The sequence below is a fragment of the Colletotrichum phormii genome, assembly GCF_030913505.1.
Source record: "Colletotrichum phormii strain CBS 102054 chromosome Unknown BDP81scaffold_24, whole genome shotgun sequence".
Lineage (NCBI taxonomy): Eukaryota > Fungi > Ascomycota > Sordariomycetes > Glomerellales > Glomerellaceae > Colletotrichum > Colletotrichum phormii.
In genome coordinates this window covers 327,600-353,761 of record NW_026851466.1, presented here as the reverse complement: position 1 = coordinate 353,761, position 26,162 = coordinate 327,600, and the positions used below count along the sequence as shown (strand labels likewise).

The following is a 26,162-nucleotide window of genomic DNA, read 5'->3' as shown; positions in this document are numbered from 1 at the left end:
GGGCATTCCAGGTCGGATTAATACATGTTTACATGTATGTATCAAATACGACGAATGTAAACTTCTATGAGTTCGCACTCTCAAATGTGTGCAATGTTATTACTACAGAGACTTTATGCTCAAAAGACTATAGAACTACAAGTAATCAAACAGCGTTGGATGTAGTTTCCTGCTTAGTATGATGCTCAGAGAAAGGCCTCTCGTCGCCTGACTTTTCTTTCGGGTTGCTGTTGTCGGTGTGGACCGACGCTCTCTGGAAAGCAGACTCGTCTTTGTCCTTTCGAGTGATGTAACCTGGCGGCACCCACTTGGTGGAAGAGTAGGGCTTGACACTTGGGTCGCTGTACATCCTGTCGACGTTCTCGAGGGACAGCATCTTCGTCTCGTAGAGGAAGAACCATACGAGGAAAGCGGCGGCCAAGTTACAGCCAGCAAAGACGAAACCGTATGCGAATGAGATACCGTTGGTAGCAAAGGGCGTAAGGAATGAGATGAGGAAATTACCCAACCAGTTGCCGGCGGTTGCGAGAGATGCCTGCTTAGCTCTGGTTCGGAGAGGGAAGGTCTCTCCAATGACGCACCATGCCATAGGTCCCCAGGTCTATATCATAGTTAGTAAGAAGAATCGTCCAAGTTGACAGGGGCAAGCTTACGCTAGCGAAAGAAGCAATAAACATGCAAGCCGAGACGATCATGACGATGCCGCTGGTTGCGCTGGTTTCGGGAGGAAGGGCAGTGCCGACGGAGGCGAAGATTGTAAGCCAGGCAAACTGCCACAGAGCACCGATGAACATGGGCCAACGTCTACCGTATCTTTCAACAGCATAGAGACCATAGAATGTGCACACAACGTTGACGGCACCGAGAATAAGCTGAACCATGATGGGATCATCGATACCGGCCGACTCGAAGATCTGTGCTCCGTAGTAGAAGAAGTAGTTGATACCAGTCCTATGATAGATATTAGATGCTGTTCTCATATGTTGGAAAGTTAGGTGCCGCGACGTACCACTGCTGCAGGAAGTGAATGCAGATACCCAGGATAGTTCTGTAGACAGTCTTGGGGATTCCAGAGGATCCAGTGAAACACTCGAGCCAAGTACCGTAGCCCGTCTTAGATTCTTCTTCAATGACCTTGAACATTTCCTGCAGATCTTTTTCGACGGTCTCGTTGTGCGGATCGTCCTTAAGGCCTCGGAGACGCGCCATGGACATGCGAGCGCCTTCCCAGTCCTGACGACCTGCGAGCCATCGAGGAGATTCGGGGACGACGAGGATCCCCAAGCCCAAAGGCAGAGAAAAGCCAATACCAAGACCGATAACGATGCGCCATGAAGCGTCGGACTCTTGGATGTTGCGAACGCCGAAGTTGATCAAGTTGGAAATGAGGATACCGAAGGTGATGAGAAGCTGGTATGAAGCGACGACAGCGCCACGAATCTCGCGGGGAGAGCACTCAGACTGGAACATGGGAACACCAATAGATAGGTTGCCAACTCCCAGACCAGCGACGAATCGACCCATCATCATGTGAATCCAAGAGTTCATGGCTGAGATCTGAATGATGTTTCCAATGATGAAGACACCGACACCGAAACTCAAGCTCCTTCGTCGACCCCACCAGTCGGCTGTGTAGGCACCTGAGAGCGCACCGATGAGAGTACCGATACTCATGAGCGAGACCATGAGGGACTGGGTGATGGGCACCCATTGTGGAATACCATCGGCGTCTGGTGCGCCGGTGGCGAAGCGTCTCTTGAAGTCCGTGAAAAGAAGCATAGATGAGATTTGGCCGGTGTCGTAACCGAAAAGAAAGCCTCCTATGCTGGTGATAACACCGAGCAAAAGCGACTCGATGCCGCAGTCGGCGCCATTGATGCGGATGGACCTAACCAGGGAATCAGTTACTGTGAGAAGGAACCGTAGTAGTTGATTCTTACTTCTTGCCCAAACCCATGATTTCAAAAGCTCTTGGACGCTATGGATCTCTTAAGATTGGTGGGTTGCGGAGTAGTCCGTGAGAGAGCAGGAGCTCTTCGCTCAAGGACTCATGCAGATGTCCTAATAGTCCAGTGAAGGAGTTGCGGAGATAAGAGGAAGGGTCGTTTCAAGCTCGTAGTGAAGAAACAAGGGAGCTTGGGAAGTGCTGCTCATGTCTCTTGAGTATGCACCATGGTGGCTTTATACTGCAGCCGCATCCTGCCTGCCACTTCGCAGATGTGGACGAACCTGAGTCGGCTGACCGACTACAATGATTGGAAACGATGCTATGACGTTGCCCCAGAGGCCGACTCGGTCCTATCCTTTCTCCATACTGGGGCGCAGACAAGCAAGGTTGATTAAGGCTTGATAGAAGGTGTGGGAAGAACTTGGGAAGTACTTGTTGTATCCATACATGGGCGCAGTCCACTTTCATCCCACGCCATCATCTGGGGGAGACAGGAAAGGCGCCACCCACGCGACCGACGGCCGGAAGCCCCATGCATCGAGAATCCGGGGTTGGAAGGGCGCCGCGCATTCCATCAAGGCGGGAATTGGTGTGAGCGAGTCGTGCGAGCTACAGAGCTTGCAGTGCCAGAGAGCTGACAACTTCAGGTCGGACAATAGACACGCAGGACAGGGAAAAAGCACCTGTTCATGGGGCTCACTCCGTCGACAATGGTTGGGAGACTTGAGGGTGAGGCTTCAGATCGGCTGCTTGGCCCCCGTCATTGCCGACAGCGAGGCAGGGGTACGCGGACATTGGCATACGAAATCGATTTGTGAAGCCAAGACACCGGCTTATGCTGCCAAGGTGAGTCCACGGTGGGAGGCCAAGCTCTCAACGCGCGACCGAGTCTCCCTGGAAACTGTGCCAGACTGGTGATTCTTGTGCCTAAACGGATGTCAAAGTCTGCTCAATGCCCTTCTAAACCATGCAATATGCGAAGGCGGAACACGGCAACGTGGGGCCGAGTTTGCACAACGCAACGTCTTAGAAGTGAACACCAGGAATAAAAAGTAATGACGATCCCCAGACCCTCACGTGCGAGTTAGACAGCGGCGCGTCCGACCTGTTTCTGCTTGTCGAGAAGTCTATCGCGCCGTACAACGCAGCCGGGTCACTTGCGGGCTCCGAGACATAATGCGACGTGCCTAGACTGTGAGTGCAACGCGTTCTACCTAAGTTGGCCGCGAACTTCCAAGTCCGCTGGCTGGGCGAATGCTGGCAGTTGGCGAAGTTGTGTTTTTTTGACCTGGGCAGACCAACGCGAGTCAATGCCATCCCTGCGGTATGCCAATGCATCCTCGTGGTCCAGTGCCCTCCTACGCTTCTCGAGCTCTGACTGCGTGCTACTAAAAAGTCTGTCATTCACCGTTGAGCACTTGAAAGTATCTAGCTTCTAAAGTTCTCACGCGGATGTGAGTTGTTATTTGTGAGGGGGAAGTGTTTGTGACTTTGATCTAACAGTTTGCATCGCGTCCACTGATTAGCTCTACTGTTTCCGTATCACCATTTTTCTCAAGGCCTTCTGTACATCGTCGCACAGGTTCCAGCGTCCTTCTCGTTCGATAGCTTCACAAAATCACAATTCATTTTAAAGCTTCCATTATGCTTCTCCGCCCATCTTCCTGGAACCCCCATGGGAGTCGGGACATCTGTCATGTAGCTATACTTCCGAGAGCCTCCCATCGGGGCAGCCGGGGAACTTGACCGCCATGCGCGGAGCGTCGGGGCCCCAAATTGCGTTCCCCGTTCTCCGCAGTTTCGGGGTGGAATGTGGAGTGTAACGGTCCGATTGCGAGTGGGAATCGTCCAAGACTCTCGCTGTATTCAACGGACCGACTCGAATGTCTTTGATGGGGAAAAGAGACATGATAAAATGGAGAGCTATGTCTTGGCTTTCTTGGATTTTCACACGTCTGCTGCCATCTATTTCGAGTTTTTTCCATCCATTGCTCAATCGCTGCGACTGATTCCCCAACCGCCCCCAGAGTTATGCCCCTTTCTCCATGTTTTGCACCTTCAGATGACCGTCTCAAACTTTTCGATGCTGGTACTATTCCCGGTCTCCTGTTCACCCGCACTTCAGTCTCACCGGAGAGCATCCGAAATCCTCCGCACTCCTGAGTTTGGGGAGGAAGGGATAAAAGAGGGTCGTGGTACCACCGAGTCGGTGAGCTCGATCATGGGCTCTTCTAGAACGAGTGTCGAGCAGCTGAAGCCTGACCGACCATGCTCTCCACTGAATACGGACTCGGGACGATTCGGAAAGCTCGCCACTGCGCGGAGTTGAGAATCAGACCTGCGTTCCACTTGAGTCCCCTGAGAAAAGTACGCTGCTCAAGTAGTAAGCGAATGAACTTTTCGTTTTCAGGGCGGCCAGGGTCCGGGTACGAATGGTAGGCTGTATATGGCCAGAGGAGAAGAAAATTTCGTCTAGACATGCTACTGGCTCGCAAGCTTAGGGGACCCCTTTCCTACGGCCTGAAGCACGAGACCGAAGACTCAATTTCGCACCTCAGTCTATGTGAACCACGTCTCCTTCTCTGAACCCCGGAGAGTGATCTTGCGAGTAGCCCTTCTGGTTCGTATATACTCGCTTTCCTGTTGTATCGTCCACGAAATCGCAGTTGTAGTGTGTATGACCGAACACCCAGAGCTTGACCCTGGGGCTCTTCCAACAGGCTTCGCCTCGCAAGTCCGTTTGGAAACCAGGTTTGACGTCGCTTTGAGCGTGACATGGCTTGACAGCACGGGTGTCTTCGGTGGGACTGTGATGCGTGAAGATGACAATCCTGCGATCAGAATCGGTTGGCACGGAGTTTACCCTGTCATTCAACCACTTCAGATCTTCCTTGTATAGTTGGCAATGTTCTTCGACAGTCCAGCCATCGATTTCGCGGAAGTCATTCAGGCCATTGCTGACTGGTGTCATCTTCGATGATGGAACGTCGGAGAATAGTGTGCATCCCAGCACGGTTATGTTGCTGTTGGGTATTTGGTACTCTCCCTGATACATAAAGACAAACTCGCCAACGGGGCTTTGAGGGTTCTTCTTGCGTTCATTTCGATTTACTTGTTCGAAATTCTTCAGCGTCTCCCACGCCTTATCCCAGTTGGAGCCATAAGGCTCGTGATTTCCGAGGACACAGAACACAATGCGAAATTGGTCCAGCAAGTTTCTGAGAAAGCTAATGTAGCCGGAATCCTTGACACATCCGATGTCGCCTATCAAAGCAAGGTACGGTGCTGCTGGTACGATGCGATAGTCTGAGTAGTTGTTGTGTTCGAGATGTAAATCGGACAAGATCTGGAAGGAGGCCATTTTGCGGTATGTGAGGCGATGGTGAGTACTGTTGTGTCTTGTGATGTGTCACCTCGGGGGTATGACTGCCGTGGTTGCTCTGAACCGCCTCCTTCGTCTTTGCTACCTTATATATACTAGTAAAAGTTCTTGGCACGTGCTTAATCCATACTGATTACTGAAAGCATTGGAGAAACCAGCAAAGTTATCTACCTCTACGGGTCTTGCTTGTGGTGCCTAAAGCATACGTCAGAAAACTACGCTCCAAGTACCTTGGTATCGAGAAACCCAAACTGGGTTTCCATATGAGTCACAGATACACGTATACAGTTTCATTAGAAGTTACGAAGCCCTCATGAGGTCTGGACATGATCCTTCTTATCCTCATCTGACGGGAAAGGTGTCGACATATTATTAGCCGCCGTCAAACGTTTTGTCCACTACCCACAGGAAGTTGAATTCTCAGTTTCTTTGGGATCTACCTCTTCCAATTGGCTGCTTTAACTTCAAGCTAATGTCTTGAAAATGAAGTCGGAATTCAATTCGACAACAACTCCCTAATTTCACAGATCCTGCTGTTCTTGTGGGATTCCTCTAGTCTATCTGTAAGAGCCTGCATCTGCAACAGCATATTTGGCCACTCATTCTCTGGGATACAGGCGTCAATTATCCTAGTCGCAACATACGTCATAGCCCGACAAGCAAGGCCTGTATTTTCGTCGTCTCTCCTGCTCTCAGCTACCATGTGCCTCTTTGGAAAGATAGTTGTGGCTCGGATGTAAGATGCCAGCACCCGGTACTGTTGCATACGGGTCAGGTACATGGTGCGAGAACCAATACACCTCCAGTCTCGGAACGAAAATATAAAGCAGTTCGCGTTTGTCGGCCAAAGTTTTCGTAACTTTGCAATGTTTGCCACGAGGTAGTTGGCACGGAAGCCCCAGCGAAGCTGGTCATCCAAGACGGCGTCGAAAGCTGCACTCGGACGGCCCTGACGGAGGTCGTATGGATGCTGGTATACACCAAGGTAAAATAAGGGTTCTCTTCTGAGGCCAGCTTCCCATTCACTGTTCAAAAAGGTCATTCGGAACATTTCAACTTTTGCTAGGCGCCTCCCGACTGTATTTACAGCCTTGCGCCGGCGACTTCGTTGCCATTTCCGGAATGAAGAGCCGTCGGCTAGTCTATGCAGCTTCTTCGCCGCTCTGCGCATCCAATCAGGAACGTGATACTTATCACCAGCACCGTGTTTGTTTAGAACATTCTTCATCAAGCCGTCGAGTCGACCCTCGCCAGCGGCTCTAAACATTCGTATCATGACGTCGTTTTCGTCTACCTCGCGCTTGAGGCGAAACTCATCCACGAGTTCTTCCCCGAAATAGAGTCGGAACAAAGGTAGTACACGGTTGAACCGGTAATGGCTCTGGTCTTCAACTTCGTTAGGTGCCGGTAGACAGTCCATTGTCTACAGGAATGTGAGTTTGATGCTGTCCGAGACTTGACGAAGAGTGTTTGCGGAGTATCTACCTTAGATAATCGCAAGAAAAGGCAGAATAGGGACTTCTAAAAGTTGCGTGTAGGAATAGCGGGCTTGAATCTCCTTCTGGATGTCGGCGAGTGGCTTCATTATTATCTCCTAGCCAGCAGCGGCAATTGCGCACATTGTCCGAGACAATATATTTGTGAAATATCAGAGACCGAGGTCTAGTCTTTGTCTGTAGCCTCTTCGTTTTGCATAGATAGTATTGCTCGCTCAGACAGCCATTGGTTTTGTTTCCAGTTGATACTCATTGGACCTGCCTTTGTTGTTGGTTATTTGATGTCAATACCACAACGCAATGGACGTTAAAGAAGTAAGCGCGTTGATTGTTCCCTCATTGCATGTACTTTAAAGTTGAAGACCATACTCTGTAATTTCAGGATCTCGGGAAGCCCGGGTAGACACAGAACCCGGATGTCCAACTTCTTCATCTTGGCAAGCTCGACAATGGGTCGTCAGTCAATGCAAATGATGTATGTGGCTTGCGGCAGCTCCGTTGTCCAGATCTACTTATCAAGTACACTTGAAATGGCAAGAAACCCAAAATTCCCGCGTTTGTTCTTCGAGGTTTGATCATTTCTATCGAAAATGTATTCATTGCCATCATGATATGACATAGAGTCGTGAGTGATAGAGTGCCCCAATCGCTGACCGAAGTTATCCGACACCATCTAACACAGTACTCCTAGTAGGAACTGGCCATGGCGCTCAATCGGCCACCGTCAATGACCATGATCGAGCCATTCGAATAGCTGCCGGAACGACTGGTAAGGTAGAGAATAGCTCCAGTCATCTCCTCATCGCCTCCAAACCTCCGCGCCGGAATGAACTTCGTATCATCTGGAGATTCAGTCTCTGGCTTGCGGTCGCCAATAAGTCCCGCGGCAATTTCTGAGGGAAATACTGAAAATGACATTTTAGTCTACGTGGGTTTGAGACGCAGAATCAAAGCGGTGGTACTTACATCCCGGGGCAATTCCGTTCACACGAATGCCGTGTCTAGCCAGTTGGCTGCTGGCTTGCTTGGTGAGCTGCATGATGGCAGTCTTGCTGGCCAAATACGGAGGGGTCGAAGAGAAATGCCGACTGAAAGCCGAGATACTGCTCGTGAAGATGACTTGACTCTGAATGGCGATGACATCGCTGCCTTCCTGGTCCGGCTTGCCGAACCCGCCCTTGAGAGCATTCTTGTTCCCAGCATCAAGGAGTTCGAGGAAGGCCGACATGGTGAAGAAGGCAGCTGTAATGTTGACCTGAAGAACCTCCGTCATTTCCTCCATGGAAAATTCATCGAAGAGAATCCTCTTCAGATCGGATACGGAGTGCGCCGGGTTGAAGCGGACTGACGGTCCAAGGATTCCTGAATTCGCAATGACGAGGTTGACATAGCCGACTTCATTGGTGATACGGTCGACAATGGATTGGAGGTCTTCCTTTGAAGTGACATCGCACTTGTGGGGGATCAGATTAGGGTGCTCTTTGGCTGCGGCCTCGAGCACCTCGAGACGGCGTCCAAGGATGTAGACCTTGGCGGCACCCTGAGAGATCAAGGCTCTCGCCATCGTGAGACCAATACCTAGAAGGTGGTTTCAGCATTGGTCTGATGCTCATCGAATTGTTGACGGAGATTGCATACCTGTCCCACCCCCGGTGATCACGGCGACGATGCCGTCAACTCTGAAAATCGCGTTCGAATCCATGGTTGCGCAACGTCTTCTTCTAGTGCAGTCCTTGTAAGAGAGGGTAGATTTCGATTAAGAAGGTCGGGAAATGTTCCCCGTGGTGTTATCGGACTTCTCCATCATATATACTTCAGCCCCCGCGCCAATGTCCGGACAACAGACGTGGCGTTCAAGGTGTTAGCACCTCGTGCAGCCACATCCGTGCCTTGTGCTAGGTTGCAGCTTGAACTTCATGGACAAAGGATCAACAGGCAGCGTCTCAATTAACATCCTCGACCAATTATGCTCCTCGGTGATGAGACCCACTTTACCTCGCAAAGTCGTCACAAGTAAGAGCTCCGATTGTTGTTTTAATGAGGCAACTTGTAAGCGACGGCTCCAAATCCCGACAGCGACCGGCAGGATTTGAGAAAAGATGACGGTGATTATCGCCAGTCAGATCAGGTTACAAATGAGATGGGTTTACAAATCCAAGCTAGTTTACAGATCGAATCGATTTACAAATCAGGTCTGACTGGGGTCAGGCGGCGCTCCTCCTCAACTTATGATCTTGATTATTCCATGACGATACCTTACCTGTAGCCCCAGTATATCTGAGCTCTCCGTATCACACTATCTCAAGTCGCCAGGCTGACTGGAGATCTCCCCTTTTAAGCCTGTAGTGTCGTTGGCTGCCAGCGGCACCTACGGCACTATCCCTGCTGCACAATAGCCGGCAAAGCCTGCAAGGAGTATGGCCAGAGGACCAAGGAACAATTCCCTGACTTGAAGAAGGGCACATGACATGGTGGTTGCGATACTGTGGCTTCATAGAGCTTTGGGTCGAAACAAATTGAGACAGGGTCAACGTGATGTATTTTGTGAACGAAAACAAACTCTATTGATTCTCAGCCTCAATCTATGTACCTTGGTCTATGAGTCCGAAACGGTTCGACTATATAGGACGTTGTCTAAGTCTAGTAAATGCTCCAGTCACCATTCATCTTCAGGTCAGGGGTGTGAATTCCCTGCTTCTCAATCTCAATCTCCCCTTGCATGGTCCAATTAGGTTCCCATTTGAACCCCTTTGGAAGGTTAGTATGCTCAAAGGGAGTACCATTCTCCAGATGACTGCGGCCTTCGGCAAATTTATCGGTGGCGTACTTCGCCGGGTCGTGAGTCCATATCCATTTACCAAGCCCCATGGGGCCACCCTTTGCTGCGGATTTCATCACCTCCTCAAATCCACCCTTACGGTGCATCTCTCGTCGATTAGCGAACCCAAGACGCTGGAGGGTAGAAGCGCGTCGAATGCTAAAAGAGTCAATCACACCTCAGTCAGCTTGGTTCAAGGCATAACAAGGCCGTATGCATGGGAACCTGGGAACGTACCGTAACAGTTCGTGAACCTTAGTCCCGATGTTAGCGTCTTTCTTACCGGCAAGCCTTAAGCATTCAGCCAAAGATTGAGCATCTTCGAGCGCTGTGGATGCACCGGATATCGACGACGGAATGAAAGCGTGCGCGCTGTCACCAAGTTGGAGAATCCGACCCTCAGGCGATGTCCACTTGGGCTGAGGATCACGCCAGCAGAGCTGCCATTTGACGATGCTGTTCTCGGGGATGTTGCGAATGCCTTCCAAAATCAAGGGGTCCCATCCTTCGGTCACTGGCAGCTTGCTGACAAATTCATCACCAGTGATGGTTTCGGCCCAAGATTCTGATACGGTTCCATCATCCTATCATGGTAATTGTTAGTCAATTCCTCTGTGCAGAAAATAATATTAGTCGCGACTGCAGTTCGGGAAAAGCGGCATACCAGCATTGTGATTGCGATGACAATGGAGTCATTAGCTGTGATAAAGATACAATGGAAATCGTCACTTGGAAGTCATAAGTCAGCACACTGAAGAATTGTTCAATCGTCCGCAAGGAACTTACCCGGAGTGAGTGTGGAGATCAGGTCTTGTGGTCTTGATCAGCTTTTCATAGAGATTCTTGTTCTTCACCGGGTCAAGACGATAGAAGATGCGGCAAATGACAAATCTGTAGGAACAGCCCTGATAGCTTCTCCCATGACCACTTTGTGAGACTTGGTGCCAAGACCATCAGCAGCAACCACAATGTCAGCCGTCAGTTCCTGGCCATCAGCAGTAACAGCAGTAGCAGTTCCTTCGGCTGCATTCTCAACGTAATCTACGACGTTTACGCCGAACTTGACTGGGATGCCTAGGCGCATGCACTGCTCGTAGAACATGATGGACATGCCCGGTCGGCTCACCATGGTCCTGATTCTCAGGGGCCAGGCAACGTGGGGCTGAACATCGTCTCTGTTGTACTCGAACTCTTGAGGAGGACAAACTTCTTCACCGTCGAGTCTTCGGTATGAACAGAATGCATCCCACGACTGGCGATGGTACTCTTCAAGCATGCTCGGGTAGTCCTTGAAAGTTGCGAGGGCAGATGAGCCGATGAAAATCACATCACCTATGCCCAAGTATCAGCTTGTCTCAAATGCCTCCGAATCTTCAGTCTTTTTGTTCTTGGAAATGAAGCTCACCAATTGTTGAGTTTTTGCTGTTCTTCTCCACAACTTCAACATCATGTCCTTTTTTCCAGCATTCAAGAGCGGTCAGTAGACCGGCAGGACCACCAACAACGATGAGAACCTTGAGTCCTGTAGAGGGCCATCGGAGTACGCCGTCTAAGAAAATGCTTTTATGCTTTAGCTTTGGAACACCATCGTGTGTAGAACTGCACTTGTTTTCTTGGGCAATGAGAGTGAGTCATGGCTAGTGCGGCGTGCTTGTAAGAGAAGAATTTATTGACACAATCGCTGAAACGAAACAATCATGCTGGTATAATTGAGATCTCTAAGACTAAGAACTTCAGCTTATATACTTCTCCAATGGAGTAATTACTCGTTCCTAGTCTTGACAATAATATCTTGACGGCCCAGTGACGGCTTACACGGCCAAGAGACGGGGCAAGTTGAGTGGGGCTCAATATTGACGGCGTTACCATTCCGGCCTGCATGGCCGACGGCTCGGAACGTTAGTCGCCCCCGATTCTCGGTATTTTAATGCTGTATCTGTATATAATAGGCCACCCAGGGTTTCCCGAGGCCGTTGTGGAGCGCGTCGGGAGCGGGCCATCAACAGCCAAATCCTTTCTCTGAGGAATAGTCTAATTCGAGCGGATAATTGTGATTGGGTGAGCTGAATCGTATACGCTATTGCAGTGAGTCTCGAATTAGGGATTGCCAGTCTTGCATCTGTCAATCCGACAGCTTAGCTGAACTCAAACAGCATGACATTGAGATGATGGATCGGGGTAGCCCCACTAGTCTACAACTTCGGACGGGTTCTGCTGAAAGCTTAACTTCAGATTGACGCGATCACATAATTATCCCAGCGGAGTTTCGCCAACGAGCTGCCTCGAAATACTCCTTGTCCCCCGGCTAATCTTCCAGTTTCTTCTTCTTCATGCTCAGGATACCTCGCGTCCCAGACTTTATTGCATGGCACGCGCATGACTGACGAAGGAACCTGCTTGGACCATCATCTAGCAGGCCCCGATCGTCTGAACTTCTTTGAAGTGTTCTTCGTTCGTGTCGTAAGTTCTGTTGTTTTTTGCCTACATGTAAATTTGAATAAAATCTGCTTGGTCTTCAATCGTTACTAGTGTTCAAATATTGCCATTCGAAAGGCTGTTATCAACAACTCCGTTTATGGAATCAAGTTGAGTTCATCGAAACGGTACATTTGGTGCAGAACTACAGTACTCGCATCAGCGACCTGTCCTGAACCTAAACTCTGGTGGTGCTATTGTGGTTCCAAGGTTGATCGTTCTTCTCCTGATCATCATCTATTGATTATCGCGGACGCTCATAATTGCTCATGCGAGCCTCCCAGTCCACGTTGACTTACCCTTCATTGAACTCCAACGACCTCGTTCACTTTGCCTGCCACAATCGTGGCGATCAACCTGTTCAGCAACGATTGTAGTCTTTTCTGCTCAAGCCTGCGTTCCATTTTGCCAAAACACTAAACAGCGTCGGGCTAGTATGACCAAAAGGCATGTTCCTGGGCTACTCGCTATATTCTCACCGCGTAAGATTTAACGCCTCGACTCTTGGTATCCATATCAAAACAAGTCACCAGCCATGACTGCGCGCGCTTGCAGCTTTTTTTCACACGTCGCATCAACCTAAAAGACCATAACACTCTTAGCCATTGTCGTCAATACGCCAAGAATTCAATTTTCATGGGGAGAAGTCGAGCCACACCAGCTGGAAACGGGTCGGGAATACCCTACAAGACGTGCCCAACAGGATGGCAACAACCAACCGCACCATGCGTTTCCTTGACGACCAACTGCATGTTGTAATCGTACGAGCTCCATTCTACCCAACCGATTCGTTCTGATGCACGGATTACTTTCTTTTTGTGGACTTCGACAACACCGTAAATAGCATCTTCGCCGTTGACCTGCATAATTGTCTCCAAGCAGAGAGAGGGGTAACATTTGTCAAGATAAAAGACAGGTCAAGTCCCAGAGTACTCAAGCTCACACGGGGGTATCTTGTCGCTGTTTCGTTCCTCAGTAAATCATTGAAGACATTTTAGGGTGTCTTTTCGGCCACTCATTCACTAGTACTCATTGTTGTCAACGATCGGTCGCAAATGTGCGGTGAAACTACTTCAGCCTCGCCTACGGCGGCTGCGGCCTCTAATGCAGCCAACACGACGACTATCAATGCCCCAGTCCAGCTCATTCCTGAGGTACACGCAATGGCCTTCGACGGGATTCCAAGCGATTTTCTGACATGTTACAGGTCACAGACGACAGTGCATCAGAGCTTGGCGAGGTGAGATTACTCTTTCTGGTTCTACTAGGGCATTCGTGCGTTCTAAGCTCACAGACGAGATCAGAGTATTGCCTCATCAAGCACGAGCATTTCGAGCTCCATTCTTGACTTTCGACTGGAGAACGGAAGAACGTATCACAGATACAAAGACGGCAGTGGGTTCTAAGCTGTTCACTAGGTGCTTGGGTCAACGCCGGAAGACTTACGCTGGTGCAACGCAGAATACCACATTCCGAATGATGAATCTGAGGCGGACAGGTTGGGTAATTACTTTCGAAACGAATACCCGAGATTCAAGGTTCATATCACCTCAGTTAACAGTCATTAGACTTGCAACACAACATATTTCTTTTAACCCAAGACAACAAATTGGGGCTCGCACCGCCCAATGATCCCAAGTCAAAGGTCAAGAGGGTTCTTGACGTAGGCACTGGTACTGGAATATGGGCAATAGACTTCGGCGACGAGCATCCTGAGGCTGAGGTATGTGCACATCCATTTCAGCGATTCGCGACGCCCTTCTGACCCAAGCAGGTTCTGGGAATGGACCTTTCCCCGTCAATGCCTGAGTTGTGAGTGCAATACTGTTCATAGTTGATACTATTTCTTGGACGAGAGAAGCTTACTCGCAGTAGTGTCCCCCCCAACGTCAAATTCGAGGTAGACGACCTTGAGGAGCCCTGGATGTATTCGCAGCCATTCGACTACATCCATAGTCGTGCGATGAATTCCTCCGTCAGTGACTGGAAGGCTTATATGAAGAAATGTTTCGAGTAAGCCGCCGCTCCAATCCAATTCGGTCCAAGTTACTACGTGTAATTGGGAAGTTCACATGCTTACAATCTCAGTAACCTGGCACCTGGTGGCTACTTCGAGATGCAGGAGTTTGATCTCTATCTCAAGTCGGATGACGGTACGCTGAAGCCGGACCATGCTGTTTCTAAGTGTATCGACTTGATGTACGATGCATCTGTCAAGTTCGGGCGTCCGTATCAGCATGTGGCGCCCCTTGCGGAGGTAATGAAAGATGTCGGATTCGTCGATATTACAATGCATGTAGACAAGTGGCCCACGAACTCATGGGCTAGGCAACGCAAGTACAAGGAGCTCGGCATGTGGAACAATGAAAACATGACATCCGGCGTCGAAGGGTTTACCATGGCGGCTTTCACTAGGGCCCATGAGTGGAAGAAGGAAGAAGTCCAGGTCTTCCTGATCGACGTAAGGAAGGACCTGAAAGACAAGTCCATCCATGCGTACTGGCCTGTGTAAGTCAATTGTTGAATATTGAAGCCTGGAGGCTGACATAACATACCAGGTACTTCATTTACGGTAGAAAGCCGGAGGCAGAGAAGACTGAAGGGGGGCAACAATGAGGTCGCGGACCCTCTGCCTACTAAATGGGAGTGAAATCACATTGACGGGAAACATCTTGCTTAGCCACAGTAGTAGTGCTCGCGAATGGGAAGGTTGTTGAAACTATTCGCTTTCGTGTTATGCGCAGTCAGGAGCTGTGCTCGTTCTCCCAGTACCCGCAGTTCGGGGTATTCCCATCGCTCATCGAGTGATGCCCCATTGCGACTTGTCCGCATTGCTCTAGTCTCCCAGGTTTCCGCCCATATTTGGGCCATGGTAGGCTATAGATGGGCGGGCCATGAACGGGAGGAAAGCCCTTTCTACACAAAGCCCTGGGTTTGAGCAAGTTTTGGAAGCACGGTACTTTCGCGAGAGATGGGAGGTTCGTACGCCATTAAGCCACCTTGGGGTGCAACCAAGGTCATCGTGAAGCTTAAATGTTGCCTTCCGGAGATAGATCTGGGATCATGGTATATATTGCGTTCAATTTATTTCCAAGAACCATCTTTTCGACTGGCCGTCCCCATTCTCCCAATACAAACACATACTATTATGCTCCTTGACCACCTACTCAAACCAACACCACACTTCACCACGCAATTGAGTCAATCTCGTCCGCGCCGACCACTCTGAATTACATAACGGCACAACCAATTACACCAGTCGATATGTATACCCCGAAGAAATCCATCAAACACTTCCTCGCCATCCACGACGTTAGCATCTCCGACGCTAAACGCAAGGCCATGGAACACGGAATCAAGGGAACCCCACAAATGTCCCTTCCTGCGGCGCTCGTCATGATATTGCTCAGCTTTATCTTCTTCATGCTCTTAGCATTCGGGGCTAGTTTGCTCGTGTATTCTCTCGAGGGCCGGTATAATCCGCCGGCGCCACCACAATACTACTATGGAGACAACCGAAGAAGGTTGCCCGAACTGCTCGACTTTGCGGACCAGACAGAGCCGCTCCCTCGGTATGAGCGCGAGGATTCTACCGAGAGACCACTCCTTGATTTCGAAGGGAGTACACCACCCCCCGCCTACGGCACCGTCTTCCACATTCCTGCGCCATGTGATGATGAGGAGAATCATCCAGCAGAATCGTCGCCAGATGGACCAGACAGAAGCGATGCTTCCCACATGGTCTAAAGGACACTACATCTCCTCGCAACTACACGGGCCTACCAAACGATGCAGCTAGAGCCTCTTCGGTAGCAACAGACGCCAATTACAACAAGGACCTATGTCTGAGACACGTCTAGATGGCACATCTTGCTCCCGGGCTGCAACTTTCAAATCGAGATGCATTCGGGCAGCTCCTAGTTCAAGATCAACAACACATTGAAGATAGGCACAAGTTAGAAAGGGCGATAGGCATATTGGGATGATACGAGAAATGGCACAAAGACCACGAAGATCGAGGGAGATCAAGCTCCAAAGTTTGGGGACGTTCGTGTGTGTCTTAAATTTCAGGTATTAAGGCGTTCTGGAGTTCTGGCGTTCGTATTATAAGGGAAGGGCGTCGATTAACAAGCATGCGGAAGTGAAGATCAGTCACCTGCAGGCAACCCACATGGCGACAACAATAGACAGCTTGCATATACTTCATACAGCCTAACCTAACCACCCATCATGCACATCTGACAGACCCACCCACCACTGCTGTTGTTTCGTGATGATACCTTGCAATGTCTATCTAACAAGTACAATCTCAACTGTTGGGCAGCGATTATCAGGTAGGGGGTCGACCAATGGGATGTATTGATGAGTATGAAGAACGAGTGGCTATGGGAATATCCCGACTATCTATCTATATAGTGAGTGGAAGACCCTTTATACTGGCATATCCTTGGCAAACTTAGTCATGCTTGTGTAAGACCATATTATTTCATAGGCATAGTGTGACAATCGTTGTAACGAGTGTACTGGGATGGGCCTGACATCAACATAGTCTCAGTCTCTCTTCACCTCAAGAGGAATTATTATTTGCCCACGGTCATGCCGAAGCAGTCATGCCGCCGCCTATAAACACGCCAGAACAACTACTGGCCAAAAACATACAAGTTCCTACATGAAATATCGAGGATTGGCAAAAGCAAAGGGCTCAATCGGGATTCGAACCCGAGACCTCGCCCAATTTCACGCTGTGCGCAAGGATTGGTAAACCCGAAGGGCGAATCATACCACTAGACCATTGAGCCAGGGGATCCCTGTGGGATCCAATGAGTGGTGTGCCGGTGGCGACTTGGCCTCCAATTGCGCTTTATACACCCTTGGCAAAATTCCGTTGCACCAAGGAGTCAAGATGAATCGTCGAATGCTCGACAATGCGGGTGCGAAGCAAAAGCAGTCTGAACTTTTTGGCATGCGGTGGTTTTGAATTCGACTGCCAACTGAATGCGACATTTAAACAAAAAAGTAACTTTACATGTCCACGCCTGGACTTATGCCTCCTGGGGTATCTTCATTGTAAACCAGCCAACCTCCTGAAGCCGACATTCTCCACGACCCTCAATCCGCCGTTCAGCGTAATAATCCCCTTCCCACCAGCAGCAAGTCCATCATCCACCTTGCCCATTGCCATCTCAGCCATGAATCTACCCAAGGCCTCCGTCGGGCTGACAAAAGACGGCAAAGCAGTCCGTATCACGGGGCCGAGGAACATGTTCATGGTATTGTACAGCGTACCTGCGTTCGGCGCATAGGTCTCGACGGCCTTATGGCCGGCCTTGTCTATGAAAGCAGGGCGGACAGACTCGGCACGCAGACGCGGGTTCGCGGCGCGTATTTCGGAGAGGAGGGTCTCGGTCTCGCCCTTGACTCGGGCAAAAATGGCGCTGAAGCGGCCCGGCGTCTGCGTTGCGCCCTCGCCTGAGACGTAGATGAAGCGGAAGGGCTCGTTGTCCGGCGGCAGGTTGGCGAAAGCTTTTGCTGCTTCCAAGGTGTAGTCCTTTGTGATTTTGACGTATTCCCTGTGGACGTGTGAGTACTTTTCTTGTTTGTTGGGGTGGGTTTAGGGGGGATGTGCTTACTCTTTGCTGACCTTGTTCTGGCTGATGCCCAGTGCCCACACAGCGCCGTTCGCGCCCTTGAGCTTTTCGAGTACCTCCGCGTCGTACTTTTCGAAATCCTTGTGAATGATGACGTTGATCCGAGGATCTTTGGCGGCCTCAGCCATGGGGATGGGCTTCCGGCTGAGGACTGAGATCTTTGTGACGTCCTTCATCTTGATCATGGCATCGAAAACGCCTGAGCCTACAAGGCCTGTGGCTCCAGTGAGGATGAGATGCATCGTGTTAGTGATGTCGATTGAATCGTGCGCTGAAAATGACAATGATGTTTGTGTGGCAGTGGAGATGCTGGCTTGCCCGTGCTAAAGTGTCCTGAGTATCGAGAATGAATAGAATGAGAATGTTCACATCTCACTCAGGTCAGCAGCGATCCGGTCATCTTTTCAATCTCAATTGTTCATGACGGTGCGGGCGATGCGGGCTGTGCGGCCGCGTCCTGCGGATGATGAATCCACACTGGCGCCAAGATGCGTCCCGGACTTAGCGCTATCGCCATCTCACGGCGCCTGGATTACGGGCGCGGCTGCTTCTGGAATCTGGACCAAGGCAGTCAGATCTCAAAAGGATCTTCTCCGAGGCATATGGGCCTATGATGGGACTTCTGTTTGTCTGACGGGACATTGTTGTACCGACAGTTGTTCAATCCATCCAGTCAAATTCACCAAACCTTTTAACCGGTGTGAGACATTCATCCGATTATGATGCTTGACTATCGACATCCTTTAAGCTTACGTCCATCAGCAGCCATTGTGCCACTGAAGCCCCAGTCTAGGCAATGTCCCCAGGTTGCTACACGCTGTCGCAATCGCAATGACCTGCAGCTAAGTATAATTCCGCTGTTATTCCCGCCAAACGCCGAAATTACAGAATCTCCGCAGCGGACAATGTCATCCATGGCCGCTGAGACGGCAGGGTTTTCAAATTCTGTAGGGGACTTCGGTGTTCTTCCGCTTGGTTGAGCTTGTTTGCAATTCTGACGTTACTGGAGGTTGAACGCTCGCCATTAGATTTGACAAAGAGTTCGTGGTTCACCGGCTTCTCTATGTCGCCTACAATGTGCCACTCTATCCTTCCGTGAACTCGTTCCACCTGTCTTTTATCTTCAATGCTCCTTGCTCCGTTCCCAAGACGCGCTTTCCTCCTCGCTTCGCACTGCGGCTCTACCAAACTTGTTTTGCTGGTTCTTCCTCGCGTTACACGCGCTTTCTCCTTATATCATTTGGGAGGTCACAAAGCATTAATCATTATCGCAAACAAGAAATGTTTCACCTCCGGCATATAGATTTCCAAGTGGTATATGCCTCGATTGCCAGAAAATCGGTATCTCTTGCTCGGTTTCTCGCAGAAAGACGCAACATTATATCGTACACAGACTCTTCGGCAAATTTAAATTCCAGACAAGTCTGGCCCGATTCCACGGGGAGTGTTTCCAACTAGCTCTGAATACAAGGCCAATTCTTATGCGAGTGCGCTTTTATGAGAACATCTCAGGCATAGCGTTGAAGTTCATGATAGAGCTGAACCCGAACCCATTATTGTCCTGAAGTCAAGTTAGAAGGCAACGTCAAAAACACTTTGGGGCTTTAAGACTTACCACGGATGTGCCCCAATCCCAATCCCCAAGCATATCGACTCCGGCATCAAAGTCCATATCCAAATCATGCACATCGGGCATGCTGACTCCTTCCTCAATCACATCGCCCCCTGCCAATTCCGAGAGCAACTCATAACACTCTTTTACCCGCTCCTTACAAGCCTCCTCAAAGAAGTCTTCGATCTTGTCGTCGTTGACACCCTGCTCCAACCCATGAATATGAGCAATGAGCAACACACTCAGCGCGTGGCCCTTGATGTTCGTCTCTCCAGATTGGATCCGTTCTCGCGACCAGTCGTACACAGCTTCGAGGATACCCCGCAGCCGATCTTCGGAGCCGCTATAGATCATGGAGTGCCCATTCCTCACTTCCTCCTCCTTGATATTGATAAGTTCCAGCCCCAGTGTCATGACGCCCTGGAAGGGAACTGACCGGTATAACCCGGCACCGTTAATCGTCAACCGATGGAAATCCACCTCCGAAGGCGTCGCAGGCTTCACCGTGGCGCCAGTGCCAGACTTATCAGGTGCCAGGAAAGCAACCTCGCACAACCGCAGCGCCGTATCGACGACCATCTTGCGAGAGAAGTAGTAGACCGGGTTTCGCAGCGCCAGCGGGGCGATCTGGTGGTGGAGGGCAAAGAATAGCCGGTACGTCAGAAACTGGACGTAGCGCAGCTGGAAAGAGGTTACGGCTGGGTGTGCCTTGAGCTGCTGCATCATCTTCTGGAGCGATTTACTGAGTTCGTTACTGTGCCTGAGGGTCTCTTCGTAGACTGTATCTGATCGGAATTCATTCACGCGCTTTGCTACGGCGAGACGAGCTGCGAATGTTCCGAAGACTACGAGTGGGACTGTCATCTGCGTATGTGTACCTGGATCCCTGGGCACGGGGAAGGCCGATTCACCGTCTTCTACGAGTTGTTCGTCGTCTAGGTTTGCTGGTAATTCTGTATCGAAATCGTCTAGTGAGATGAGGGGCGGGCCGCCTGAGTCGATGCTTGTCTGCGAGGTGATCTCCAAGATCGTAACCCATAGCCTCCTACGCATTTCAGCGCGATATGGAGACATTTTGATGATGGACTTGGGGTCGCGGTGCAGTCCCATGTACATGGCTGTCCTGAGGAGGGCACCGGCGCCAATCCAGGTGAGATCGCAGCCGATATTAGCCGTGTGACGGAGGTAGTGCATCAAGCAGCGGATCTGGAGCCCGGGAATGGTCATCTTGGACTTCTCGCAGGGCGTAATGAGCCAGAACATGGCCTCCCAGAACCATTGAATGGCCGAATTCCGGAGGGCGAAGCGTTCGTCGTGCATGGTGGCGCCGATGCCCATGCACAGCTGCATGGTGATGATGAAGGAGTCGCTCGCATCAGAGGGGTCCGACCAGTACTTTTCGTAGTCGGCCTTGAAGGTTGGAACGTGGATGATGCGGTGGACGGACTCAAAGGTGCGTAGGTAGTTGTCGATGAGGATGTCGGCCAGGTCTCGGGAGGGCATGCTCTTGCCGGTTGAGATTGTGCTGAATGAGGGGGTCCGGCGGGCTTTGATGATGCGGCCTAGCTTTTTGCATTTTTCTAGGTCGACGTAGAGTTGTGATGATCGACGGTTCTCAAACTTTCTCGCAAAGTTGACAAGGCGGTACAACTAGAGTAAGTGTAAGTGTCTATTGCGCTGGTTCAACGTGATAAGGAGTTTGTCTAGTTCCGCAAGGCGGTCCAGGGTCTGGCACGACATCTGATTGATAATAGGAGGGAAAACAAGGGGCCTACGAGCAAACGAGTGCGAAAAGATACTCGAACATTGAAGACAAGAGAAAGGACATTATACAGTATGTCATGATGAATCAAAACAAGAGGAGAATATCACCAACCATATCAGCCGCGTTCATCCAATGACTCTGTCCAAAGTAACGAGTCTTGCTGACGCAGCCCCGGCTATATCTCAACCCCTCTCGGAGACCAGGAGCAGGTTGGGGTACATCTTCTTCCCGAGCTCCATACTTCACGGTAAGATCCGACAACTGCTGCTCGAGCTGCTTCACCCGATCAACCAGCGAATTCACCGTCGACGAGGAACCGGGGCAACTTCCGGGGATCGAGGCCGTCTCCGCCCTCACGCTCACCGGGGCCGGGGGACGCGTAGGATTTACGGGCCTCCAAGTCCCAAAGTCTGCGGGGCCGGAATGTTCTCCAGGGTTAGTTGCGTGGAAGAGGGGGTGTCCATCGAGTGTCCTGGGGTCGTGAGTGGCGGGGGAGGCTTCTGATAGGGGCCGAGATGTCGGGATGATTGGTTCTGGAAACCCAAGACCAGACTCACTGGCCCTGGTTGAACCATGAACAGGGTCTTTGAAGTTCTCCAGCCGTGTCCGGGTGGGTAGAGGTGTACTTGCACCGACGGAGGAAGAGGAAGAGATCGGGGGCCTCACCCGCAGGGATGAGGACGCGGGGAGGATAGGGTCCGGCAGGCGGAGAGCAGTGTGGAGAGCACCACCGTTATCCTCAGCCCCATGCTTGGGACTCTTTCTAGATTCCGGCTTTGTCTGCGAGGTGTATGTGCAGAGGGCGTGCTTGGATCGGATGCAGGTGCTGCAGGGGAGGTTCCTATCGCAGCGGACTTTTCGACGGCGGCATTGTTCGCATGCCAGGGCTGGTCTGCGCCGCTTCTTCTGCGCTGAAGGCTGGTCCGGGCTTCTCAAAGAGTCCATTTTAGGAAGTAAACAAGTTCTGGTTGGGGATATGGGAGATGGAGGGGGGGGGAAGGATACGGTCGTCGGAGGCGGGCTGGGCGAGCTTGGTGGGAAGCTCGGCTTTTTGAACTGAGTCCGAATTTCACGCTGGTAAATTGGTCCCAGTTTAGTCTATGCTGTTGCCTAGTCCGAGAATAGGCGGATCAAGGGTAATCATGGTAGTAGAAGTGCAAGATCTTATCAGATGACGAGATAAATCTGTGTTGTGAAAGGGGTCGAGATCGATGAACATGATGGCGAAGGAGTAAGACAGAGCTTATCCCCGACATGTCGTCGGGATTCTTGCGCTTGTGGACCGTTCCGCCCGCCATACGCCGAGGTTTCCGGCAGTTTGATTGGCTCAAGTATCTCGCATTGAAAACACCGAGCTGCCTTTGAATTTGCCGACTTACTCGATCACCCCGAGAAGGATTCAAATAAATGACCGAGAGTGGCGCCAACCCATTCACGCGGCTCTCAGTGACCGGCAATAGCACGGCTCACAGAAGTTTTGAACGACACGTTAAAAAGCTAAGAATCTCCGCCTTGATCCCCTTCAGAGCGTGGACAATGTTTGGAAACTACCAGCGCTGTAGATTGACGTGGGTAGAAGAGCTCTTGTCCGTCGCCGAGTCCCCCTTCCCACATTGATCTTTGATGTTGAAGATTTAAGTTTTATTTCGTTCTTCGTTTACTTTTTCTGCAATAAACCTCGACAGAGTGAGAAGTGCAACAATTTTTTCTTAAAGTTTTTTTTTAATTTATGCCGTTGATCTATCCGTGTGTTGTCACGAATCTCACGATACTCTTATTGCTAACTCTAATTTTTGCAATGTCCTTAGACTCGAAATTCAGTGTCCATGGAAAGAAAATGAAACCAGATTTTCATATTGCGAAACACATCTGTAATGACGTCGCAACAGATGATTCCAAGAATTTCAAACAGGGTCGAAGTAATTCTCTCCATTCTTAAATTCTCTGCATGAAGATGTTTTTCGAGTTTCCAAGCGTCCAAAGAATCGAACGGCGAGTATGATGAAATTGGTCAGCGCATGGAATGGAACATGAGTAAGGAGACAACGTGAAAGGCCCTATCACGGTTTCATCCCAGATCATAACAAAGTTTGCTTGAAGAGCATGCTGCCCATCCCATCATCACATCTATTCCTGGATGCGAGAATTGTGTGACATCAGCTCTTACGCAAGGTTGGCACGGCCTCATGGAAGGAGATGGTCCGAATGAATAGCGAAATCATCAAGAGGCGAGTGATAGGCTGAGAGGTTTGAACCGCTAGATAGATGGAAGCTTGCACGGAGCTCGCAACTCAAGCCGAGGCCTTGGGTGACGTTTCTCACCTACCTCTCAAGGCTGCTCGATCTACGTATTTTACTTCTCAAGAGCTCAAGAGGCCGATATCGGTACCAGTTTGAGCGCATAGTTGCAATAAACGGGATATGAAAACAACATCGAAGCGTTGACAATGCCATTGAATCAGCATATTGGCATGTGATTGTGCCCCGGGGTAAGGTAGGCTGTCTGTTTGTGACCGCATGTCACTCTTGGGTGGCTACCAGGGACCTGTCTCTCATCTATCGCTGGGTTCATCCGATCTTGGACCAGTTTGAGTTAGCGCGTCAAAAGCCACGTTCCTGGCTATCTGGCTGGCTGATAGACATACACGCACATGCACATGCAGAGCACAAACAAAAGGCGGAAGACGCCGGGACGGTTTCAGCTTTTCAACGGTAACTGCTTGGATTTCTGGGTAAATTGGGAATAGGAGACCAAATGTACAAGACAGAAACCTCTTCCGCACCCGAGATGCAGCATTAGTTCAGGAGATCATTGTACACGGGAAGTAGGTTGTGGTAGGGGGTGGTTTCGTTCCTCGTTCGCCGCCGAGCAGATGGTGTATGCTTCGGCCCCGTCTTTCACTGCCCTCCGCTTCCTCCCTATTGGCGAAAAAGCCACAGGTCATATCCATCGGCCTGGATGTCTATAATTCTCTCACGCCGGATACGCCTCTTCGAAACTTTCATCATGCCTCTTTTTGCCTCCGCACGCGCAACGCAACGTCAACAACAACGACAGCAGATTCTGCTTACAGAAGGAGCTCGAGGGGGTTCTCGAGGACCTTCTTGAGCTCCTTGAGGAACTCGGCACCAATGGCACCGTCGACGACTTTGTGGTCGAAGCTGCCGGTGATGGTGATCTGGTCATCGAACTCGACGCCGGTGGTGCCGTCCTCGGACAGAGCGGGGACAGCGACCTTCTTGGTGGTGCCGATGGCGAGGATGGTGGATTGAGGAGGGTTGATGACGGCGGTGAAGTTGTCGACAGCGTCGTTCATGCCCATGTTGGAGATGGAGATGGAGCCGCCCTGGTACTGCTCAGGCTTGAGCTTGCCGTCGCGGGCAAGCTTGGCGAGCTTCTTGACCTCGGTGGAGATACCCTCGAGACCGCGAGCCTCGACACCGGTGACAATGGGGGTGATGAGGCCAGTGGGGGTGGAGACGGCGACGGAGACGTCGACGGTGTTGTGCTGGCGGATGACATCGCCGCGCCAGCTGGAGTTGGCCTGGGGAACCTTCTTGGAGGCGACACCGATGGCCTTGATGAGGAAGTCGTTGACGGACAGCTTGTACTTGCCGTCAGAGGAGGCGTTGAGGGCCTGGCGAAGCTTGAGGAGCTTGCTGACGGAGATGCTGGAGGAGACGTAGAAGTGGGGGTTGTTCTGGGTAGACTCCTGGAGGCGGGAGGCAATGGTCTTGCGCATGCCGCTGATGGGGAAGTCCTCGTAGGAAGCGCCGGGGGCAGCGACAACGGGGGAGGAGACAGCCTTCTTGACATCCTCCTCGGTGATCTTACCGCCCTTGCCGGATCCCTTGACGTCGCGGATGTTGATACCCTTCTCCTTGGCGAGGCGAACGGCGCTGAAGGAGGCGTTGGGCTCACGGTCCAGAGCGTTCTCGAGCTTGCCGGCGGGCTTGTTGAAGTCGTCGGAGGAGTTCTCGGGCTCGGGGGTAGGGGCAGGGGCAGGGGCGGACTCGGACTCCTTCTTGGGAGTCTCCTTGGGGGCGGGCTTGGCCTCACCACCAGCGTCGGCGGCGGAGAATCCCTCGAAGGCGCTGACATCGGTGCCCTCCTCGACAAGGACGGCAATGGGCTGTGAAGGACGGGTCAGTTTGCGCGTACAGCATGGCGGTGTTGTTGGTAGCGGCGTTGATGATGATGGGGATGATGGTGAAATGCGCCGGCCGGACTCGACGAGGGGAATTGGGATTCATCTATCGGAGTGTACGTACGTTACCAACGGGGATGTCCTTCTCACCGGACTCCTTCAGGAGCTTGGCGATAACACCCTCCTCCTGGAACTCAAAGTCCATCTGGGCCTTGTCGGTCTCGATCTCGACCAGGACATCACCGGGAGCGATGGTGTCACCGGCCTTCTTCTGCCAAGATCCGATATTTCCCGCCGTCATGGTGGGCGACAGAGCGGGCATCTTGATGATGGTGTGCGGGGGATAAGAGGCGTAACATCTCAGGATCTGGGAAGAGAGGTTGCTGCGGAGGAGGGCATTCGGACGAACAGTCCGTCTCAGGACTGAGGAGATCATGGTGAATAAATAGCTCTCGCGGGCGGCGCGAAAGCAGGGAGAAATTTGGCGATGGTTGAACGGCGGACCGGGCTCGGGGGGCGACGATTCAAGAGGATGATCCTTTTAGACAAAAGAAGGACCTTCGACGTCGAACAATTGAAGCCTGCGGGCAATTGAATGACGGATTGCACGAGACGAGGAGAAGGGGGGGGGGAGGGAGAAAGAAGAAAGACGGAAGACGACGCGGGATTATTCTGGGACGACGAGGTTGATGCTCGAGATTGTCGGACGGGAATCTTTCCTTGGGGCTGGAGTTTTTTGCGTTGAGCTCCGTCGCTGGATGGAGCTTGGGGCGCTAGGCCGAAATGGGAGCTAGCGCGTCCCTACAAAATACGCCGCAGGGAGGGACGGCCGTTAGGCGCACGTTGGCTCACTGAGGGCACTGGGTGAGG

General features: G+C 51.2%; 9 protein-coding genes and 1 non-coding gene across 10 annotated transcripts; 2 read left to right on the top strand and 8 right to left on the bottom strand.

Annotated features, from left to right (window-relative positions):
• Positions 1–24: 24 nt before the first annotated feature.
• Positions 25–2,064, bottom strand: BDP81DRAFT_109515 (general substrate transporter). Its single transcript, XM_060581455.1, has 4 exons — positions 1,941–2,064; positions 1,010–1,888; positions 654–951; positions 25–601 (listed from the first exon to the last, which is right to left on the bottom strand). Exons 1-4 carry the CDS (start codon positions 1,955–1,957, stop codon positions 146–148), a joined length of 1,650 nt encoding a protein of 549 aa, XP_060440452.1. The 5' UTR covers positions 1,958–2,064; the 3' UTR covers positions 25–145.
• A 2,438-nt stretch (positions 2,065–4,502) lies between these two features.
• Positions 4,503–5,309, bottom strand: BDP81DRAFT_398541 (Metallo-dependent phosphatase-like protein; the record flags this gene model as incomplete). The annotated part of the gene is made up of 1 exon (XM_060588474.1): positions 4,503–5,309. One exon carries the CDS (start codon positions 5,307–5,309, stop codon positions 4,503–4,505), a length of 807 nt encoding a protein of 268 aa, XP_060440451.1.
• A 2,204-nt stretch (positions 5,310–7,513) lies between these two features.
• Positions 7,514–8,528, bottom strand: BDP81DRAFT_329781 (short-chain dehydrogenase; the record flags this gene model as incomplete). The annotated part of the gene is made up of 3 exons (XM_060585344.1): positions 7,514–7,731; positions 7,793–8,404; positions 8,465–8,528. 3 exons carry the CDS (start codon positions 8,526–8,528, stop codon positions 7,514–7,516), a joined length of 894 nt encoding a protein of 297 aa, XP_060440450.1.
• A 938-nt stretch (positions 8,529–9,466) lies between these two features.
• BDP81DRAFT_464608 (uncharacterized protein) lies at positions 9,467–11,343 on the bottom strand (the record flags this gene model as incomplete). Its single annotated transcript, XM_060594167.1, has 5 exons — positions 9,467–9,803; positions 9,882–10,228; positions 10,510–10,976; positions 11,050–11,193; positions 11,319–11,343. 5 exons carry the CDS (start codon positions 11,341–11,343, stop codon positions 9,467–9,469), a joined length of 1,320 nt encoding a protein of 439 aa, XP_060440449.1.
• A 1,728-nt stretch (positions 11,344–13,071) lies between these two features.
• Positions 13,072–14,700, top strand: BDP81DRAFT_437642 (S-adenosyl-L-methionine-dependent methyltransferase). Its single transcript, XM_060591244.1, has 8 exons — positions 13,072–13,273; positions 13,327–13,359; positions 13,424–13,514; positions 13,581–13,622; positions 13,688–13,842; positions 13,894–13,931; positions 13,995–14,132; positions 14,208–14,700. The coding sequence occupies exons 1-8, from the start codon at positions 13,175–13,177 to the stop codon at positions 14,629–14,631; spliced, it is 1,020 nt and encodes a 339-aa protein (XP_060440448.1). The 5' UTR covers positions 13,072–13,174; the 3' UTR covers positions 14,632–14,700.
• Positions 14,701–15,383: 683 nt separating this feature from the next.
• On the top strand, positions 15,384–15,866 carry BDP81DRAFT_453633 (uncharacterized protein; the record flags this gene model as incomplete). Its single annotated transcript, XM_060592854.1, has 1 exon — positions 15,384–15,866. One exon carries the CDS (start codon positions 15,384–15,386, stop codon positions 15,864–15,866), a length of 483 nt encoding a protein of 160 aa, XP_060440447.1.
• A 951-nt stretch (positions 15,867–16,817) lies between these two features.
• BDP81DRAFT_t298 lies at positions 16,818–16,918 on the bottom strand. Its single transcript has one exon. It is a non-coding gene; the product is annotated as a tRNA-Pro (tRNA).
• Positions 16,919–17,079: 161 nt separating this feature from the next.
• BDP81DRAFT_409955 (nucleoside-diphosphate-sugar epimerase) lies at positions 17,080–18,151 on the bottom strand. Its single transcript, XM_060589097.1, has 2 exons — positions 17,750–18,151; positions 17,080–17,689 (listed from the first exon to the last, which is right to left on the bottom strand). Exons 1-2 carry the CDS (start codon positions 18,007–18,009, stop codon positions 17,182–17,184), a joined length of 768 nt encoding a protein of 255 aa, XP_060440446.1. The 5' UTR covers positions 18,010–18,151; the 3' UTR covers positions 17,080–17,181.
• A 624-nt stretch (positions 18,152–18,775) lies between these two features.
• Positions 18,776–22,394, bottom strand: BDP81DRAFT_437634 (fungal-specific transcription factor). The gene is made up of 3 exons (XM_060591243.1): positions 21,256–22,394; positions 19,383–21,029; positions 18,776–19,328 (listed from the first exon to the last, which is right to left on the bottom strand). Exons 1-3 carry the CDS (start codon positions 22,087–22,089, stop codon positions 19,263–19,265), a joined length of 2,547 nt encoding a protein of 848 aa, XP_060440445.1. The 5' UTR covers positions 22,090–22,394; the 3' UTR covers positions 18,776–19,262.
• A 1,818-nt stretch (positions 22,395–24,212) lies between these two features.
• BDP81DRAFT_330016 (dihydrolipoyllysine-residue acetyltransferase component-pyruvate dehydrogenase complex) lies at positions 24,213–25,728 on the bottom strand (the record flags this gene model as incomplete). Its single annotated transcript, XM_060585365.1, has 2 exons — positions 24,213–25,277; positions 25,417–25,728. The coding sequence occupies 2 exons, from the start codon at positions 25,726–25,728 to the stop codon at positions 24,213–24,215; spliced, it is 1,377 nt and encodes a 458-aa protein (XP_060440444.1).
• Between the last annotated feature and the right edge of the window lie 434 nt (positions 25,729–26,162).